This window comes from Corella eumyota, chromosome 4 (genome assembly GCF_963082875.1).
Source record: "Corella eumyota chromosome 4, kaCorEumy4.1, whole genome shotgun sequence".
NCBI classification, from domain to species: domain Eukaryota; kingdom Metazoa; phylum Chordata; class Ascidiacea; order Phlebobranchia; family Corellidae; genus Corella; species Corella eumyota.
This window is the reverse complement of record NC_137493.1, coordinates 12061451-12081151: the sequence shown is the minus strand read 5'-3', so window position 1 is coordinate 12081151 and position 19701 is coordinate 12061451. Positions and strand designations below refer to the sequence as shown.

The window sequence follows — 19701 nt, the reverse complement described above, 5'->3', positions numbered from 1 at the left end:
AAAAAATAAACTTTACGACCAAAGTCATAAGATAATAAAGTTTAATCTTAAAGGCAGTATTTAAGTTAACAAAATCCTCTTTTAAAAGTAAATTCACAATAAACTTAGTCAAATTAACTAAAAGATTTGGGTAACAGGGGCATACATAAAGTTTATTTTGCTGTATAGAAAAAAAGAGGTTAATTAATGTTGCCATTTTTAAAGTTTCCACAAGACTTGATAATAAATGCGGATATTGCATTTTTTTATATGTGCAATTTTTTAAAATTAGTGTGATTTTATATCTTAAATAGAACCGCCCATTAATCTAATAATGTAAAAAACTTTAACACAAAACCGAAAAGTAAGCATAACATAAAAAACATAACAAATACAACTATGAAATAGGTGATGCTATAAAGGTAAGTGTATTTTTGATTTATATATATAATATATTCAATAAAAAAAATTTCATAATATTTTTAAGCGCCTGGCCGTCTAGTTTGTGGAATTTTTATTGAGTTTTCAGAAGATATATCTGCGTCCTCACAAACATGTACAACCACACTTGGCGTACATGCAGTACCACGGTGCAACTCGTGCGTTTGTCCTGGCACCATGTTTACCACGGCAGACAGTAGGTCAAAGTTAAAAGCGGGTTTGTTTTCTTCAATGGGCTCCCACCCTACCGGAGGCGAAGCGGGGGGTGAAATTAAAAATTGTTTTTCTGGCTTTGGGGGTAACAAACTTGTAGACGTACCCTCCTCGTTAGGTGATTTTACTTGTGTAAAATAAAGTTCTATTGATTTTCCGTTAAAATTAGATTGATGAAGCGATATCTTTGCGTCTGTTGCTTCTTCTGGTGTCTCGTAAGAAACCCGTACTCGTCTGAAACTTGGTAAATATAAAAAACTAGCAGATCCGAATCTTTCAAATAAAAACTGAAACCTTTGCTTGTCAGGTTCGTTGTGAAATACGCTCTCGTGGACGTTACATGCAAATAAACTATTTGGTAATCCAGTAAATTGATCCATTTCGACCATCATGCTTTCGTTGCCATTATTTTCCATCTCGCAATCCATTCCTTCTAGTTCACCGAAATTCTCATCCTCAAATTTCATGTTTTAGGCTAAGTTGTAATACCTACTAATGTTTAAAATCAACCGTATACATTTTCTGCTAATTAAAATGTTTAATTACCATTAATTTACAACGTGACTTTAAATAGTGTAACTTTACAAAATATTATTTTTAATCCAAACGGAATGTAAACATTTTACATAAAAATGCTATAAAAAACATAGAAATCATATAAAATATTTAAATTGTTTTATGTTTAATCCAATGATATATATAATTATTATATATTATTGGTTTAATCAATCTATGTTTTAGTTTTAACAAACATTTATGGTCATAAAATATTTTGATTTTTAAATTAAATTTATTAATGTTTTGCATGATTAAAAACGAAAAGAATAGTTTGTCAAGTTATTAAGGTTGAAGTATAGTTATTAATACAAAAAGAGTTATATTTGAATATCATCTAAATTTAAAAGATATATGCAAATCTACACTTTGTTTTTCAGTTTCAGCCAATATTTTTGTTATATATAAACTGTTTTACTTAGGTTTAAAAACATTTTTTCGTAATAACTAACTGTAATTATCTATTTTCAATAAACTGTTATAAGTAATTTTTAACTAGAAAGAAAACTCACAATATGATCGTTTTTTTATTAAAAAATTACATGAATTGAAGGTAGCAAAACGTTGGTATGGCAAAATTGACAATCAAATGGTGTACACATTGGAATTATTACATGGTAGTAAGTACATGTGGTTGTGGTAATTTTTAATCGTGTTGGTTTAGAAAGTTGTCTTTGGGCGGCTTGCTATATACTTTGCAACCAATGGATGGGCAAATATCTTTTTGTAAATGGACAGCAGTTTTGGAGTCGGGTCAAGTATACTGGGTTTCAAATCGACTAAATAATCGGCACAGCTTGCCCAACCTATATCAGCAATAACAGCCTAAAAAGAGTTTTATTGGTTAAATTTTAAAGCTTAAATTAACGCACTAAGAAGGTTAAACATAGACTTAATTAGTAAATAAACTTTTCCGTATTGTGTGTCGAATTAATAAATACTTAATAAGAGGATGTACTTGTTTATGCTGTATTTTAAGACAGTATAAACCCGCATAACTTTAGTTTGAATAGATATGCATGTATTTGGAAAGTAGTGAAACAGAAAATTGTGTATTAAATACGCTATAGCATGAAAGGCAAACAGTTTGTAACCTACTGCAAACATACCTCGTCTCCTGTCACATATTCTCCCTCTATTTTTTCTTCCATTTCGAGCAGCAGCGGCGGTATAACTTCATTCAAGGCCTTTTCCATTAAAATTTTCTTTGAAATGTAAACAAAGTTAAATATAGCTGGGTTGTCAGAATTGATTATTAACTTTTTGATTGATTACACATGATAAGATAAGTTACATTTTATTTATTATAGGTAAACTTTACTACGGCCAATTATTCAAAATAAGTAAAAGTGTTTATCTTAAAGTATGATTTAGATCAATTTGGATTGATGGCCTACAGCCAACTAAAAAGTACGGTAAAACGGATTAAGTTTGACGTTAAATGTGGTATAAAAATATACCTAACTTAACGTTTATACACCTTTTGCTCTTCATTTTTTTCTAACCAAGGCAATTTCATCATTACATCAACTCCCGCTTCGCCAAATTCGTCCGATTTTGCCATTTGGTATGATGACTTTCCGGCCAGGTTCAACTCTCTCGCTAGAAATCGGTTGATTGCATGGGATTTGGAGATTTTCTTTCCGTCCACCTCGAGAACTGGCAGCTGTTTATATGGCATATCTGCAAAAAATGCGTTTAGCGTTTCATTTTTACTGCCCCATATATTCTTGAATATTAAACAAATTAAAATTTTAGTTACAGAGATTAGTCAAACAGGCAAACTCACCACTCTTGTGTGCCGGCCAATCCTTGAATTCGATGCGAAAATCTTCAAATTCTTGTCCTGCATAGGCAAAAAGCAAACGTGACAATTCACCCCGTCCTCTCAGATTGAAATAGTACAGTTTGTAGGTAGGCATTTTATAAACAGTCAAATTTAACTCGACACTAAATAATGTTGATATGTTCTAAACGTTAAAGTATTGTTAACAAAAACACATATATTTATGTACCAACTCTAACACAGCGCTTGTATAACAAGAAAATACGAGAAAACCTTACTCAAAATCAACGAACCATGCAACTTTTTTACACAACTAGCTCACCGCTCTACACATACAAACCGTTTAAAGTCTACATAACTGAAATGTTGGACCTTACAGTATTTTATAGCTGTAGTACCAAAGCGTGACAAGGCATTTTTGGGCCTGCCTTTTTCGGCGAAGATTAGCCAAACTAGTATTGCACCATCAATCGAAATAAGTAATATAAAATACTCAAGTTTTAACGTAATACAGTTGGTAGCAAACCGGAAAGTTATAAACTTTATTTAACTAAATACCTAACAGCAGATTACATTGTAAATTTTATGTAGTAATGAACTGTTACCTAAGTTTTCCAGGCATTTAAACGTTTGGCAGCAAACATGTAACAGCTTTTGTTGTGTTATGTTACCATGTTTTTGTTGTCATAAATTGTCATGTTCGTGTGTAAGAAGTTGTGGTTAGTAACAGGCCCGGAAAATAGGTTGCACGCACATGCTGTATAACCACCGGTGCGTGTCAACATATATAGAACGCTGTTGTAGATGTTTACGTTAACCATTTTTAATGGGCTTATTCCGTTATTACCTAGTATGTTGAAATTTGTATTAAGCTGCAGGTTAACAGCTAAAAGAACTTGTGTTACTAGGTTAAACCGAAATATGTCGGATTCTAAAAATACGGTAGATGGTAATAAACTGCCACCAGGAATGCGTATAAACCATTATGGTGTTGTTGAAAGGATTACATTGGGACTTACTGACTGGAAAGAGCGATGGAAACGGGATTTTTGCGGCTTTCACAAAACTGAAGTCCATCCAGACTTGCTTAAACATTGTGATCAAATGTTGCCAAAAACTGGTCGTGTTTTCGTACCTTTGTGCGGTAAAACTTTGGATATGAAATACCTTGTTGAAAAAGGAAATGAAGTAGTTGGGCTTGAATTTTCAGACAAGGCTGTTAAGGCCTTCTTTGAAGAAAATAATATCGAGTATACTGTTGCAAAAGAAGAGCCATTTGACGTATACAGGGGGAAAAACATTGCAATATTTAACGGCGATTTTTATAAAGTTACCCCAGCACAATTAGGCACATTCGATGCAATTTGGGACAGAGCTTCTTTTGTTGCTATCAACCCAGAAGACCGAGCAAAATACGCACAATTGATAACATCTTTAATGAACCAAAGCTGTGCTTATTTGCTTAACGCCTTTCACTATGAAACCGACACCTTTATTGGCCCACCACACAGCATGACAGACGACGAAATCTACTCTTATTTCACTGGTATTTGTGACGTCACAAAATTAAATGCTGCTGATACTTTAACAGAACAGCAACGAGCAATTGGATTTAAAAGTTTTGCAACTAAAAACTTTATTCTCAAATTAAAATAAATAGAATATTGTTTGCTGAATTACGTGCGATTAAATTACTACCATGACTTGCGCTTTTTACATAAACATAACACGAATTTAATTGCTTTCTGCGAAAAAGGCAAATTTTAGCTTATGTTACCTTTTAGCTTATAAATGCCGGTTTAGTTTTTGGTATGTTAGTCTAGCTTAAAATAAGAGTTGTAGTTGTTGAAATGCTTTATTTGCAATATCAGTCGGCACAGTAAATAAATATCTAATGCTTTTGTTATGTTATTAAAAAGAAATTGATAATCTAAAGTGTTACCAATTAATAGTATAGTAATCATTTCTTTTATTCATTTAACATAAAACTAACAAATTGATATTTATTTTTAAAAGGTTTAAAAAGTTATAAGCATGCCTAAAAATAAACTGCATTCAACGGAAATAAATAAAAATGACAATATTTGCAAGAAGTTAAAATTTGACGAATCTTATTGGACAAAACGTTGGCGTGACGATGAATGTTGGTTTCACTTGGATGAACCTCATGACGTTTTGGTCAGGCACTTGGACAGGCTTTTACCCAAGAAAAAAAGTCGAGTTTTTGTTCCACTTTGCGGAAAAACTGTGGACATGAAATTTTTTGCTGACTTAGGCCATGACGTTGTCGGTCTCGAGTTAGCCAAACAGCCTATTTTAGAATTTTTTGATGAAAACAGAATTGATTATGACGTCACAGAGAAGGACGAGTTCAAGATTTACACAAGCAACCACGTTCAAATTTATGAAGGAGATTTGTTTAAGTTGGACTGTGAGAAAACAGGCAAATTTGACGCCATTTGGGACCGCGGAGGGTTCGTTGCGATTAACCCCGAAGAAAGGCGAGATTACGTAACTGTGATGACGTCACTAATGCACTCGCAATCGCGGTATTTGTTAAACGCGTTTACCTTCAAAGAAGAAAAGTACAAGGCACCACCGCACTCCATGACCGATGACGAAATTAACGATTATTTTTCTGAGTGTGACGTCACAAAGCTGGAGACAATAAAGTCATCGGCTTCGTGGACGACAAACAACTATTTAATTCAATTAAAAAAGAATTGTTCAAAATAGTTTTTTTAATGTTGTATTTTACATCTAGGCACTTAATATTAGAATTTATATTCAATTTTTTCTTTTCTTATATTAGGTAAAATAATAAACCAGTAGCCTAATGGGTTATAATATTTTGAAACAAAATACTATAGTTTGTAAGTAGACATTTTATTGAACAGTTAAATTTAAGCTGACACTTGGTATTGGTAATATTTTCGGTTCAGGTTAACTGTCCGTAACTCAACAAAAAAAAGTTACGTTCTCAAAACCAGTGAATTTAGGAGTTTCGTAATATTTACGAGATAGCTCTCTCGCGATGTAGCCTATGCGAATAAATAATAAACAATAAATAATAAACATTAGCTATAAATTACTACATTTTAGTGTAATCATCAAACTTAGATAGGGTTGGGGTAAGGGTATATATATTTGAAGAATCGGATGATAAAACACAACAAACTTAGATAGGGTTGGGGTAAGGGTTAGATAAAACAACGTTTCTTTCACAAAACGCGAGAACCACACAAAACGAAAAAGGCGTTGCGTAGGAGAGTTACGTACAAGCTACGAGTAAATTTGGGAGGTACGTAGTGTTTATCAGTTTTGTCTGGGTACGGACAGTTAACGTGAACCATATTTTCTAACCCTTGAAGTAACGTTTATGTAAAATTTGTTTTGGGTTTAGCAGCGAAATAAAAAGTATAAATTTTATGTGACATACTTATTATAAGATTGTGTTGTACCGTTTGTGTAGTAGGCTACTGATATAAAAGTATCTTAACCATATTTATACATCAGCAAATAATAGTTAAAATCTTTTGTACTGTTTAATAAACCTCTACTATGTTTTTAATGGCCTAACTTGTCAATTATTAATAGTTGTGGTTAATAAACTTCACTGAAGTATGTATTTCACTTGAAAGCGTGACAACCATCGGTGCGTATCGACTAATGTAAAAAGCACTTAAAAAGCCTTAGCAGCTTATTTTGCAAAACTGGCTTGTTTTGCCATTATCAAATCAAGTATGTTAAAATTTTCATGCAGTTGCAGGGCAACAGCCAATAAATATTGTGTAATTGGATTAAAACGAAAAATGTCAGATTCTAAAAATAAACTGCCACCTGGAACGCGTATCAACCATTATGGTTACATTGAAAGGATTAAATTGGAACTTACTGACTGGAAAAAGCGTTGGGACGGAAATTTTTGCGCCTCACACGAATCTGAGTTTCACCCAGATTTGTTAAAACATTATGATAAAATATTGCCAAAAACTGGTCGTGTTTTCGTGCCTTTGTGCGGTAAAACTGTGGATATGAAATACCTTGTCGAAAAAGGAAACGAAGTAGTTGGGCTTGAATTTTCAGACAAGGCTGTTAAGTACTTCCTTAAAGAAAGTAATATTGAGTATACTGTTACAAAAAATGATCCATTTGACGTGTACAGGGGGACAAATATCGCTATTTATAAGGGCGATTTTTTCAAAGTTACCCCAGCACTATTAGGCACATTCGATGCAATTTGGGACAGAGCTTCTTTTACGGCTATTAACCCAGAAGACCGAACAAAATACTCAAAAATAATCAAGTCATTAATGAATCAAAATTGTACCTACTTGCTTAATGCTCTTTACTATGAAACCGATACGTTTATTGGCCCACCACACAGCATAACAGACGATGAAATTTACTCGTATTTTACTGACATTTGTGACGTCACAAAATTAAGTTCTGCAGATACTCTGACAAAACAGCAACGAGAATTTCAACTAAAAAGCTTTGCAACCAAAAACTATATTTTTAAATTAAAGTAACGCAAAAACATTTGTGTTGAATCAAGTGCGATTGAGTTGCTACCATGACTTGCGCTTTTTATAAACACGTATTTAATTGCTTTCTACAAAAAACGCTAATTTTGTTGGTCTTGGTCAACTTAAAAAAGGGGGTTTGTTAACAGCATGCTATATGTAAACAATAATGGCTGTCGAATAAGATAAACATTATAAAGCATTAAAAAATAATTAACTAATTCTGGCATAACAGTGTATTGAAAAAGATATAGTAATCTATTGTCACAAAAGTACCTAACCCATTTATACATTGGCGAAAGAGATTAAAATATATTGTACTGTTTAATATACCTTTTGCTATGTTTTTTGTTGACATATTTTTTTAATTGTTAAACTTTGTCGTTAGTAAACTTCACTAAAGTATGTATTGCACGTTAAAGCGTGATAACCACCGGTGCGTATCGACAAACACAGACCTTTTTTAAAGCCCTTCTTGTTTATTTTGCAAAAAAACACTTGTTTAGTTATTATTAAGTATGTCAAAACTTTTTTTTAGTTGTAAGTTAACAGATAAAAGTTATTTATTAAGTGTAACCAAAAAATGTCAGATTCTAAAAATACAGTAGATATTAATAAACTGCCACCAGGAATGCGTATAAATCATTATGGTTACATTGAAAGAATTAAATTGGTCGTTACTGACTGGAAAAAACGTTGGGACGGGGATTTTGGCGGGTTTCACAAAACTGAAGTTCACCCAGATTTGCTGGAACATTATGATAAAATGTTGCCAAAAACCGGTCGTGTTTTCGTACCTTTGTGCGGTAAAACTGTGGATATGAAATACCTTGTTGAAAAAGGAAATTAAGTTGTTGACCTGGAATGCTCGGACAAGGCTATTAAGTCTTTTTTTAAAGAAAGCGATATCGATTATACTGTTACAAAAAAAGAGTCATTTGACGTATACAGGGGAAAAAACATTGCTTTATTTAACGGCGATTTTTTCGAAGTTACCCCAGCACTATTAGGCACATTCGATGCAATTTGGGACAGAGCTTCTTTTACGGCTATTAACCCAGAAGACCGAACAAAATACTCAAAAATAATTAAATCATTAATGAACTAAAATTGCACTTACTTGCTTAGTGCACTTTTCTATGAAACCGACACCTTTATTGGCCCACCACACAGCATGACAGACGACGAAATTTACTGGTATTTTACTGACATTTGTGACCTCACAAAATTAAGTTCTGCAGAAACTCCAACAAAACAGCAACGAAAAAACTTAAAAACTTTGCAACGAAAAACTATATTTTTAAATTAAAGTAATGTGAAATGCTTCCGCTGAATCAAGTGTAAACAAGTTAGTAACTATAACAGGTAAAGGCAAATTCTAGCTTAATATTATTATTTTTAGGCTCACATATCTTGGCTTGGTTTTCGTCCTGTTGTCTTAGCAAAAAAAATGATGTCCATAATAAAATGCTATTATAAAAACAGTAATGGTTGGCTAATAATATAGATAAACATTACAAAGCCACAGTAGGCCTAAATAGTTAACTAATTTTTGTCTAACAGGGTTATTAAAAAGATATTGACAGTTTATAGGGTTGCCAATAATTTTATAATTGTGTATTTATTATTTTTATTAATTGTTTTGCTATTAATTAACAAGTTAATACCCGTTAAAAAACAGATAGCCTATAAAAAAATTAAAAAATCAAGTTTTAGTTTCACTAAATATGGTCATGACGTGATCGGTTTTTGGTTTGTTTGTGGCAATGAACTTTCGAGAAAGGTGTGACGTCACTGCAATGATGACACTCATGTACTCAAAATTGCGATAATTGGTAAAGGGGAAAATAACAAGACACAACCCACACTGGGTCAATCACAAAAATAACGAGTCTTTTCTAAATGTGACGCCACAAAGCTTGAGACAATAAAGTCATCAGCTCTGTGGACGACAAACAACTAATTACATGTTTGCACTTGACATTACAATTTATATTAATTTTTGTCTTTTTTTATTTTAAATGTTAGTTGTAACAATCACAAGTATTGCCTTTTATTAATATTACAGAAGAATAAAAGTCATAACCATATTGAACTTGGCCATTTTTTAATAAAACAAAAAAACAATTAAAACATAAATAAAATCCTTATTCAAACTTCACGTGGCAACGTATTGGACATTTATAATAAGTTAAAGCTTTTAAAAATAAGTTCTAAATAAAGTAATATTCCGAATCATCATTTTTGAATCATCAGCCTACCTCAACAATTGCAAACACATAAATAAAAGCTTAATTTTCGTTGGTAAAATATTGCTTCAAGCTATTATCGTAAACAAGTCTAAATAATTACGCATCAGTTTACGCTAAATCTTAATTTATGTATTGGTTGTGTTGCCACGAAGGTTGGTAACGTTTTATATTAACAAGCAGTGTGTCTTAAATATGAGGTGAGTTTGTTTGGTTGTTTTTTTAACAACAATAGTTTGAGGTTTTATACAAAATCACAATTTAAAGCGTTTGTAATAAGGCATTTAATTTATACAGATTCGTTCAAGTTTACTTGATAGTTTTTGCTGTCGTCTTGGAGTTTACTTTGGGTCAACTACCAATACCACTGACTGGAAAATTTGGTTCTTTTAATAGTCCAGGTTATCCAAACCCTTATACACCAGGATCTATGGTCTGGTTTGCACAAGCAAGAAGAGGATATACATATAAAGTATATTTTACAACATTTGACTTGTTTGAATCTCCGGACTGCCGGGTTGATTACGTAGAGGTTAGTTTTATATGCTTCTTAAACAAAACTTTTGTGTTGGAATCAATTAAAAATCATAAAAAATCCTGTAACCAATGTTGTAATAATAAAATTAAACAATAAATATAATTTTACTAAAAATTTTAAATATTTTTTAAAATCTGTATTTTAAATAAATTCGTTGATATCCTAAGGCTAAAAATTTTAATAAAAACGACTATGACTCAAAAAAATGTTTACCGAATGAATCAAAAGTTAAGTTGTTTTTTTTTAATACAATTTTTTAATACATATTTTGTATAATATAACATTTGATTATTAAATCTTTAATAAATATTATAAAAATAAATTTATAGAAACAAGATCGTTATATTACTTATATTATTTTCATACTAAGTATGTTGCTTAGCAACACGTCAGTGAATCAGTCGCTTAATTACAATAAAAAAACAAAAGTATCGCTTAATGAGAAAAAAAAGGTTTGCCAGAGAATTGAAAAACTATAATCAAGGCGAAATTCTTTAACAAATCGGCGTGCGTTTGATTCAGTTAAATTGCGAAGTAAATTAATGCGTGCCTTCGCACTTGTTTTAGTTTGTTTCAGTTTACTTAAAAACTGTTTATGTGTTACTTAACAGATCGATAACGAACGCTTTTGTGGAAATTTGTCAACGCTCAAAAAGGAACCAACTTGTCCTGGACAATCCAAGACTAACAGAGTATTTGAATCGGAAATTTTGGTAATTAGTTTTGTGGCAAGAAACCGAAACTATGTAGGATTTAAAGCAAATTATTCTGAAGAAGGTTAGTGTTTTATTTATGTTTGATAAAGAAATATCTTGCCATGATCACCGACACAACTTTTACGGAAATATTATCACCTCAGAAAATGTTTTTTTTTGTTAAGGTCTTGTTAAAATTAGTATAGGTTGTAGCTATTTACTTATTGTCATTTTAATAGGAATATATAAACTATATATTTAAACATTCAGATATAAATGAATGTGAAACAAGGCCAGAATCGAATTTGTTGACATGTAACCAAAGATGTCACAACACGCCAGGATCTTATTTTTGTTCTTGTGTTGAAGGATTTAGATTAAGAGGGGATCAACATACTTGTGGTTTGTATAATAAACGTAATTTAGGTATCTAACTCAATACTGTTATTCTAGTACAAAATTTTGCTTAATTTTTTATGTCAGTTTATATAACCATTGCTAATTCTTTTACGACAATACTGCGTTTTACTAGTAGTGGTGTTGTGATAATATGAAGTTAAATTTGTAAAATTTGTTTTTTAGAACATGAAAATGGACAAATTTTTATTGACCAGTCGGGCGAATTTTCTCAAATACTACCATTTAAAAGCAATGAAATATGCGAAGAAGTTATAGTGGTATTATAAGAATTATTTTTAAGCAAAGATTTAATATGCCAATAAATAGATACTTATTTTTAATTTGTGTACCTTTATATACAACTTATAAACAATTTATTACATTTTTATTATGTTCTTTTTTAAATGAAGTATTAGTTTTTTTTAATAATAATAACTAGTTTTCGTTCTTTTTTAAAGGTGCCTCCTGGACAGACAATTGAGTTCGAGTTTTTAAGTGATCTTTTTGATGAAGAAGGATGTGGGTCAGAAGAAAACTACAACTGGCTAACAGTAATTTATTTTTATTTAAATTTCTACAAGTGTTATAACGTTGCAATATTAAATAGTTTGAAAACTAAAATGCTTTTTTATAGGTTGAGGGAATTTTGGTAAATTCAAGCTACTCATTTTGTTATAACGAAGGTCCTCAAGCAAATTGTAGTGGAAAGAATGAACAGGAGCAAGTCAATTCAGCGCAAGGTAGATTAATAAAAATGTAATTTAGAAAAAGCCTTGGTTGTGTAAAACAGTTGTGCTGATATCAATTTGCAAACCAAAAGGCGACGGTTTGGAGCTTTCCGATGACACAAAATAAATGCATCTCGTATATTAAAATAACATAAAGAAGAGAATATAGATAAATCAAAATAAAATCTAAAAAAATTTTATTTAATATTTTTTTAGGATGTCCACCACTTACTACATTGCTAGAAGAAAATTCAAACATTCAAGATCCGCGAGATCTACCAACATCTATTGGATCTGTTATAAGTTTTGAATGCAAACAATGGTAAAGTGTTTTTTTATGTAGTTTCTTAAAACAAAGTATGCATTACGCAACCAATTTAGTACTGTAAAGAAAGATTTTAGAAACAAAATTTAAACTTTACAAAACAATTGTTGGTTAATTATTAATTATATTCAATAAGATTTAAAACTGCCAAAAAATTTTAATCCAGACTTGGTTGGGGTAGCAAATTTTTCTCTTATGTATTGTCAACTAAGACTTCACGTTTGATAATTTAGTCAGTGTAGCTTACCTTGGACAGCAAGGAACTATATTTATGTGTGCAATGATTACTTTTTAGGTATACAAGTGAATCAGGAACTTTTACGTGGGAATGTGCAGAAGACCAGACATGGATTCCTTTTGGATTTGCATTTGGGCCGCCTCACTGTATACTTGGTATTTTGTTAACAAATTTTTATTGTTACAAATTATCTTACTGTCTAGAAAAAAAACAGAAATGCTAGGTGCAACTTATCTACACTTACAAATATAATGTAAAAATTGATTAATTTTTTGACTAATTGTTTTAAATTTTACTCGACACTTGCTTGACAGATTGTGGAATGAGAATTTTAGGCAACCCTGGACGAATTGTTGGCGGAGTGAATGCCCAACTTGGAGAGTGGCCATGGGCAGCTTTTATTGCTTTTGGTAATGTTTTTTTTTAATTTTTTTTATAAAACATCAACCATTTGTAATAACTTTAATAATTATTTAAACATATATAACTTTTCAAACATATATATATTAATGGCAAACATTTTTTGAAAGCTATATTTATCAGTTTTTTATTTATTTAAATAAGATATGGTTGGCCTAAACACACGGAATTTTTGCGGAGGATCATTAATAAAAGAACAGTATGTTGTATCTGCTGCTCATTGCCTAAGGTAAACAAAGATTACATAAAAACTATTAAACGATTTTTGTGAAAAAAAATTTGTCGAAAGATGTTAAACATTTTATAATTTGCGTTCAGAAGGGAAAGTTTAGTGGAGGAAATGGAAATATTTTTGGGTGTTGTTCAAAGGAACGAAGAAGGAAATAGGAACAATCCCGATTTACAAGTAGCTCTTGATGTTTTTTTCTCTATGGCGTAATAAAAGGAATGTATCAACTTTATTTTTATTATTTTGTTTAGAGATTTAGAGTAGAAAGTGCTACTGTACATCCAAATTACGACCAAGGTAGTCCATTTGACAACGACATAGTAATATACAAACTACGCACGAAAGTGAATATTGCGAGAAATGTAAGTAAATACAAGTAACGCAAAGACATAGGTTAGCGCTTCTTAAAATTCTAATAATTTGTTTAGGTAAGACCAATATGTCTCCCAATTACTCCAAAGGAACAAAAGCTTCCGCTTCAAGGAACAATAGGTTATGAAAGATATGGCCCAAGGCAGAATGGTGTTGTGATAGGATGGGGTAGAACATGTAAGTTTTGTTTTACGGGCAAAAAATTTGAAACAATTTTTGTTTTTAAATTATATTGAAAAAAGTTGATGTTATACCTATGTGGTTAAATAAAAGTTTTTAAAAGTTTTATTAGTCCTATATTTATTTAATTTTTTGAATGTTTTGTATCTTTAGCTGATGCGTCCAATTCACTCAGTGAAACTTTAAACATGGTCAGTTTACCTTTTATTGAAAGAAATAGATGTGCAAGAGAATTACGAACGCAAAGTCCCAATCCCGACCTCCGGATTACGGAAAATATGTTTTGTGCAGGATTTTTGTATGTAACACTATGCATAAAAATTTAATCAAATATATTAAATTTATTATTTATATTGCGATCTAGAAATTTGGCTAGAGATTCTTGCAACGGAGATTCCGGAGGACCTCTGATGTGGGAAGACGACACAAATAGATCTTTTTTGAACGGAATTGTGTCTTTTGGATCTCAAGGAAGTACATGCACCAATGTTGATGGATTTGGAGTATACACAAATGTTTCCAATTACATTGATTTTATTAACTCTGTAACAAGTAAATTGTTCAATAAAACTTACTAAATTACTTTTTTAATGCGGCATTATACTTAAATATTAAAAAACAAATTATTAATGCATTACCTTAAGCGCTTTCAAATACTGGCGTTTGTTAACTTAAGCCACTTGGCATAGAAATAATCACGCAACAAAATTTATTGAACAATATTTGAATAATTTAGCGTTGATGTCATGCCCCTCACTTACCACGTTGCTAACAGAAGATTCAAATGTCCAAGATCCTAGAAGTTTATCGCTATCTGTTGGTTCAATTATCACCTTTGAATGCAAACAATGGTAAATGTTGTGTTGTTGCAATTTTTTACTTTTTTGTATGTGGAATTTAAATTTACATTAAAACATTAAGTTTCAGCACACTTTAAAAGTGAATTAAAAAAAAACTTTTAGTAATACAATATATTTAAAAATTAATTTTTTTGTAAGTATTTGCAATAATAATAAATATGACTTAATTAAATGCAGAGTTAAATACTATTATCACATCTAGGTATAGAGCGGGATCAGGAAGTTTTACTTGGGAATGTGCAGAGGATGGTACATGGGTGCCTTTTGGATTTGCATTTGGACCGCCTCGCTGTATACTCGGTAGTTCGTTGTTAAACAACTTCCACTTTATTGCTAATGTGCAAAATAAAAAAAATTAATGGCTATAAATTAATTATCTATGTTATATAAGCAAAGTTGTTTAGATTTTCTATTTAAATGCAAGCTCTATTTACAACAGAGGCCAAACCAGTAATTATGTATTAGCTACTAACTTAAAAAGTTAAAAACTGTTCGATTTTATAAAACCTTTAATCATTTTTAAATTTTGTAAATTGAATTTTTAATCATATTTTAAGTTGTTAAATTAAAAGTTTATTAAATTATATTAACTTTTCTTAAATGTTATTTTTATTACTTTATAGAAATTATATTACAATAGTTGTGTAATTAAATCGTTGCTACTTGCATAGATTGTGGAATGAGAATTCCAGGTAACCCTGGACGAATTGTTGGGGGCAGGAATACCGAACTTGGAGAGTGGCCTTGGGCAGCCTTCATTGCTTACGGCAAGTCTATTAATTTAACATATTTAGTATTTTACACGGTTATGTACTGGTTTTCGGCTTGTCTAAGTTTTATATGTTTTTTTAACAGATTCGCGCGGCTTAAATACACAAAGATTTTGTGGTGGATCTCTGATTAAAGAACAATATGTGGTATCTGCTGCACATTGCCAGATTGGGTAAAATGTGTTGTAAATTTTAAATGCTATTTGTATAAAGAAATTTCTCGTATAGTTATTAAACGTTGGATAATTTATGATTAGAAGTGGAGTTTCTGTGGAAAATGTTGAAATATTTTTGGGTTTTATTCATAGAAGCGAGGCAAGAAATCGGAACAATCCTGATTTACAAGTAACATTTTTCGTTTTATATTTTTCAAGGTTATACCAATTTTTTAAATTTTTTATCTAAAAAAATAATTGTTTTATAGAGATTTAAAGTAAATAGTGCTACCATGCATCCTCGTTATAACCAAGATCTTCAATTTAACAACGACATAGTAATATACAAGTTACATACAAAAGTGAATATTGGAAGAAACGTAAGTAAATGCAAGTAATTCAAAGCCACAGCACAAATTAAACTTGTAAATTGTTTAGGTGAGACCCATATGTCTTCCAATTACTCCGGAAGAACAAAAACTTCCGCTCCAAGGAACAAGAGGTTATGAAAGATCTGGTCCAAGGCAAGATGGTGTCGTTATAGGATGGGGAAGAACAAGTAAGCTTTGTTGTTTTCAGTAAATTATTAACAAAAATAGTTTTGTTCGGTCGCTGAACACTTGCATAAACCTATGACAAAAATTATAAATAGGTTAATATAGTGCCATACTAAATATTAGTTGATAATTTTACATAACTTTTGTTGATTTTATTATAATTATAAATCTTGTTTTGCACCTTCAGCTGATGCTTTTAATTTCATCAGTGATACTTTGAAGATGGTCAGTTTACCTGTTATAGAAAGAAATATTTGCGTTAGGGAATTTCGTAATCAAAATCCTGATACTCCCCAACTTGGCATCACAGAAAATATGTTTTGTGCAGGATATTTGTAAGTTGATATTTGTAAAAAAAATAGATAAACTTATTAAATTAAACATTTGTTTTATATTTGCAATTATATATAAAAGCTGATCTTTGAACGCATGAAACTTTAAGTGTTCTTAATTAGTTCAACAGACTTATATGGCCTAATATTGTACAGTTTTTGCACAGTTTAACCCTTTCACTATAAAAGTTTTTAATTTGTAAATTTTTGTGCAAATTATTTGGTGTTTTAGAAATTTAACAAGAGATTCTTGCAACGGAGATTCCGGAGGACCTCTGATGTGGGAAGACGACACAAATAGATCTTTTCTTAACGGAATTGTCTCTTTTGGATCTCAAGGAAGAATATGCACTAATGTTGATGGATTTGGAGTTTACACAAATGTTTCCAACTACATTGATTTTATTAACTCTGTGACAGGCTGTAAGCATACTTAAAATTATTGTGCTTAAAATTATTAATGTTAAGCGTAACATGTTTTAATTATATATTAAGAACTAACAAACTATGTTTTATATAAGTTTTTACTTTAATGTTATTTGAAAATGGAAATTTAATAACATTTTATCAATGCCTATTTTTAAATTTAGCAATTCTCACCTGCCCTTATCCACATCAGTTACTTAGTGTCCCAAACAGTGAAGCCGAAATTGGTGGTTTTAGTATAGGCTCAACTATTACAATAACTTGTTCTGAACCGTAAGTATGCGTAATATAACTATGTAGTGATACAAAATATATTTCTTTTGTTGTTATGCTAATTATCTGATTAGCAAAACAACCATTATCAGTTTTTTTTTTAAGTTTTGTCTATTTGCGTATTTGTGAACCTTTTTTGGGATTGTGTATAAACTGAGATTTATTCAAATAAGTATGTTATTTTAAAGGTATATGGAAGATGAAAATAAATTTTATAAGTGGGTTTGTGGTGAAAATAAAATATGGAGAGCTAGTGTTAATAGCGATACAAGAATAAGCAATTCCGAAGACTTACCTACATGTACATTACGTAAGTACTATGTTGTTTGAATCACCAAAAACGCATATAAGACCGTATAAAAAATGTACAAAGTAGCTGATGAGATATTTAACTGTAGAAATTATTTTTTTAGAATGTGGTCAAAAAAATTTTAGAGTTGGAAAACGAGCTGTCGGGGCGAGAGATTCGTTTGCTAATGAATGGCCTTGGATGGCTTTTATTGATACAAGTAAATATTGTAATGAAGGCCAACTGTTAGCTTGATGTAAGGTTTTTTTTATTGATGCTTTTGTACCAAGGTGGAAGTAGCCGTGGTTTAAGGTCCCCTTCCTTTTGCGGAGGTTCACTAATTCACCCTCAATACGTCGTTTCTTCAGCAAGATGTACATCTCTTGCAAACACCAGGTTTTAAAATCTAAATAATAAAAAGGGGTTTAAAACATAATTTATTTTGCAACTGTAAAATTTTAGTATTTAGTAGTATGCTTATTTATTAATCCGTGCTTACAGGGTTCCATTTAATCAATACATAGTCTTTTTGGGGGTAATTGACAGATCAGAAAGAGATTCTCAGGTAAACTTTTTTTTATTTTTTTTAAAAACAATAAATAACTAATTGTATTTCGTACAAATTGAAATTTTGATGTTTTAAAGGATCTTGACGTTATTGACCTGGTAGTTCCTCGTGAATACAACGCTGGTGAAAATGAGTATGACAACGACATTGCTGTACTGAAGTTAGACCATTCAGCAACATTGGGAGACATGGTTTTTTAATTATTTTTTAAGCACTAATCAAATTTATAAATTTTTACTGCAAAAAAAATTTTTTTTTTGATAACATGTCACTTCAAAATCTTATTAATTTATTTTTTGCATTAGACATATTTATATAATAATTTTTTTATCACTTTGTTTTTAGGTACGACCAATATGTCTGCCTCTAACTGAAGAACAACAAATTCTTCCCTCTACATCAAGTGTTTATGGTGCTGGTATTGGTTGGGGAAGAACGGGTAAAATCTAATATAATCCACAATATAATAACAATAACGTATCATTTGTTTGTTGCTTTTTCTTTTAGTTTTTTTTTAGTTTTTTAAATTTTAACTCTTTTATAGCAAACTTTTTTATATTAACTTGTTTTTTTTTGTATGTAAGTTAATTTTAAACCGCTTTTTTATTTTAATTCTGAATTTGCCTTAGTATTACTTTTATTTGAATATATTTTGTAGAAACGAATAACGAGGCTTCATTATTACAATTATATCGTGTTCCCAAAATACCTAACTGCCGAAATCATCTTAACCCTCGATCGCTATCTCAAAGAAATATTAAGTTTACTCCTAATATGTTTTGTGCTGGGCTTACAAGGTAACGTTTAAAAACAAATATGTTGGCCTTTAAATAATCATTTATTAAGCTTCATACCTAATTTTTAAGATATTTGAATTCCCTTTATTTTCTCTTTTGCAATTGTTTTTAGCGCGTTCAGAAATTTTTGTACAATGGACGAGGGTGGACCTCTTATGTTTAGAGATCCTTCACGACTGTGGTATCTTAATGGAATTGCTTCATTTACTTCGTTGCCAGATTGCCACAACAGATTTACATTTGGTATTTACACAGATGTATCTCGCTACGTTGATTTCATTACTAATACTATCAACCAAAACTAAATTTCTTTTATTATTTACATTTGTGTAATGTTTTAAGGTAAACTATTGCATTTAATCAAATTAATAATAATGTTGTAGTATTTTTAAATGACAAACTTTACGTTGAAATGTATTTCAAAATTATCCTTTTTTTACAAATTTCAATAAACCAAAGAAACGTTGGTTTAAATTATTGATTTATTTAGTTAGGTAAACAAGCGCCACCAGTGGTTTAAATATTGGATTTTAATTTAAACTTTATTTAAAAACTAAAAATATTCTTAGAATTGTTTTTCTTGTTAATGTTGTTGAACTTTGTATAACAAATTAAATTTTAATCATGTTTTATGTTAGTTGTAACAATAAATCAGTATTGTGTTTTAATAACATTTCACATTAATAAAAATTAAAACATATTTAAATTTTTTTTTTTTTAATAAAAATTTGTACAAACGTCACGTAGCAACATATTAGGCAATTCAAGCTTTTAAAAACAAGTTCAAAATAAAGTAAATAT

The 19701-nt window shown here is 30.6% G+C and overlaps 6 protein-coding genes and 1 pseudogene across 7 annotated transcripts; 5 read left to right on the top strand and 2 right to left on the bottom strand.

Annotated features, from left to right (window-relative positions):
• Window positions 1-33: 33 nt before the first annotated feature.
• Window positions 34-1198, bottom strand: LOC145750163 (calcipressin-3-like). Its single transcript, XM_082566125.1, has one exon. It carries the CDS (start codon window positions 1098-1100, stop codon window positions 462-464), a length of 639 nt encoding a protein of 212 aa, XP_082422251.1. The 5' UTR covers window positions 1101-1198; the 3' UTR covers window positions 34-461.
• Window positions 1199-1703: 505 nt separating this feature from the next.
• Window positions 1704-3740, bottom strand: LOC145750233 (hematopoietic prostaglandin D synthase-like). The gene is made up of 4 exons (XM_082566214.1): window positions 2978-3740; window positions 2669-2871; window positions 2298-2393; window positions 1704-2013 (listed from the first exon to the last, which is right to left on the bottom strand). Exons 1-4 carry the CDS (start codon window positions 3108-3110, stop codon window positions 1849-1851), a joined length of 597 nt encoding a protein of 198 aa, XP_082422340.1. The 5' UTR covers window positions 3111-3740; the 3' UTR covers window positions 1704-1848.
• A 100-nt stretch (window positions 3741-3840) lies between these two features.
• Window positions 3841-4990, top strand: LOC145750527 (putative thiopurine S-methyltransferase). Its single transcript, XM_082566586.1, has one exon. It carries the CDS (start codon window positions 3896-3898, stop codon window positions 4628-4630), a length of 735 nt encoding a protein of 244 aa, XP_082422712.1. The 5' UTR covers window positions 3841-3895; the 3' UTR covers window positions 4631-4990.
• A 16-nt stretch (window positions 4991-5006) lies between these two features.
• LOC145750529 (putative thiopurine S-methyltransferase) lies at window positions 5007-5862 on the top strand. The gene has a single exon (XM_082566587.1). It carries the CDS (start codon window positions 5009-5011, stop codon window positions 5708-5710), a length of 702 nt encoding a protein of 233 aa, XP_082422713.1. The 5' UTR covers window positions 5007-5008; the 3' UTR covers window positions 5711-5862.
• A 453-nt stretch (window positions 5863-6315) lies between these two features.
• LOC145750528 (putative thiopurine S-methyltransferase pseudogene) lies at window positions 6316-8613 on the top strand (annotated as a pseudogene). Its single transcript, XR_014283683.1, has 2 exons — window positions 6316-6629; window positions 6738-8613. The product of XR_014283683.1 is annotated as a putative thiopurine S-methyltransferase pseudogene (transcript).
• On the top strand, window positions 8084-8608 carry LOC145750530 (thiopurine S-methyltransferase-like). Its single transcript, XM_082566588.1, is given in 1 exon segment — window positions 8084-8608. A coding segment is annotated over 1 exon segment (525 nt).
• Window positions 8614-9842: 1229 nt separating the features above from the next.
• On the top strand, window positions 9843-19583 carry LOC145750041 (transmembrane protease serine 9-like). The gene is made up of 34 exons (XM_082565955.1): window positions 9843-9949; window positions 10047-10281; window positions 10899-11064; window positions 11253-11384; window positions 11565-11659; window positions 11840-11932; window positions 12016-12121; window positions 12326-12431; window positions 12730-12827; window positions 12987-13082; window positions 13237-13321; window positions 13411-13498; window positions 13573-13683; window positions 13750-13870; window positions 14027-14171; window positions 14238-14425; window positions 14610-14724; window positions 14936-15033; window positions 15405-15500; window positions 15589-15676; window positions 15761-15848; window positions 15928-16038; window positions 16097-16217; window positions 16403-16550; window positions 16780-16970; window positions 17138-17246; window positions 17435-17556; window positions 17660-17755; window positions 17826-17931; window positions 18037-18100; window positions 18181-18294; window positions 18449-18542; window positions 18762-18900; window positions 19013-19583. Exons 1-34 carry the CDS (start codon window positions 9945-9947, stop codon window positions 19203-19205), a joined length of 3963 nt encoding a protein of 1320 aa, XP_082422081.1. The 5' UTR covers window positions 9843-9944; the 3' UTR covers window positions 19206-19583.
• Window positions 19584-19701: the final 118 nt, after the last annotated feature.

Bases quoted from the DNA above. Each gene is read 5' to 3' on its own strand.
- LOC145750163 (XM_082566125.1), bottom strand. From the start codon at position 1,100: ATGAAATTTGAGGATGAGAATTTCGGTGAACTAGAAGGAATGGATTGC.
- LOC145750233 (XM_082566214.1), bottom strand. From the start codon at position 3,110: ATGCCTACCTACAAACTGTACTATTTCAATCTGAGAGGACGGGGTGAA. The intron at 2,872-2,977 runs GTGAGTTTGCCT...CATTTTTTGCAG, and splicing joins TTGGCCGGCACACAAGAGTG to ATATGCCATATAAACAGCTG. The intron at 2,014-2,297 runs GTATGTTTGCAG...AACTCTTTTTAG, and splicing joins AATATGTGACAGGAGACGAG to GCTGTTATTGCTGATATAGG.
- LOC145750527 (XM_082566586.1), top strand. From the start codon at position 3,896: ATGTCGGATTCTAAAAATACGGTAGATGGTAATAAACTGCCACCAGGA.
- LOC145750529 (XM_082566587.1), top strand. From the start codon at position 5,009: ATGCCTAAAAATAAACTGCATTCAACGGAAATAAATAAAAATGACAAT.
- LOC145750041 (XM_082565955.1), top strand. The intron at 11,660-11,839 runs GTATTATAAGAA...TCTTTTTTAAAG, and splicing joins TATGCGAAGAAGTTATAGTG to GTGCCTCCTGGACAGACAAT. The intron at 18,101-18,180 runs GTAAACTTTTTT...GATGTTTTAAAG, and splicing joins GATCAGAAAGAGATTCTCAG to GATCTTGACGTTATTGACCT.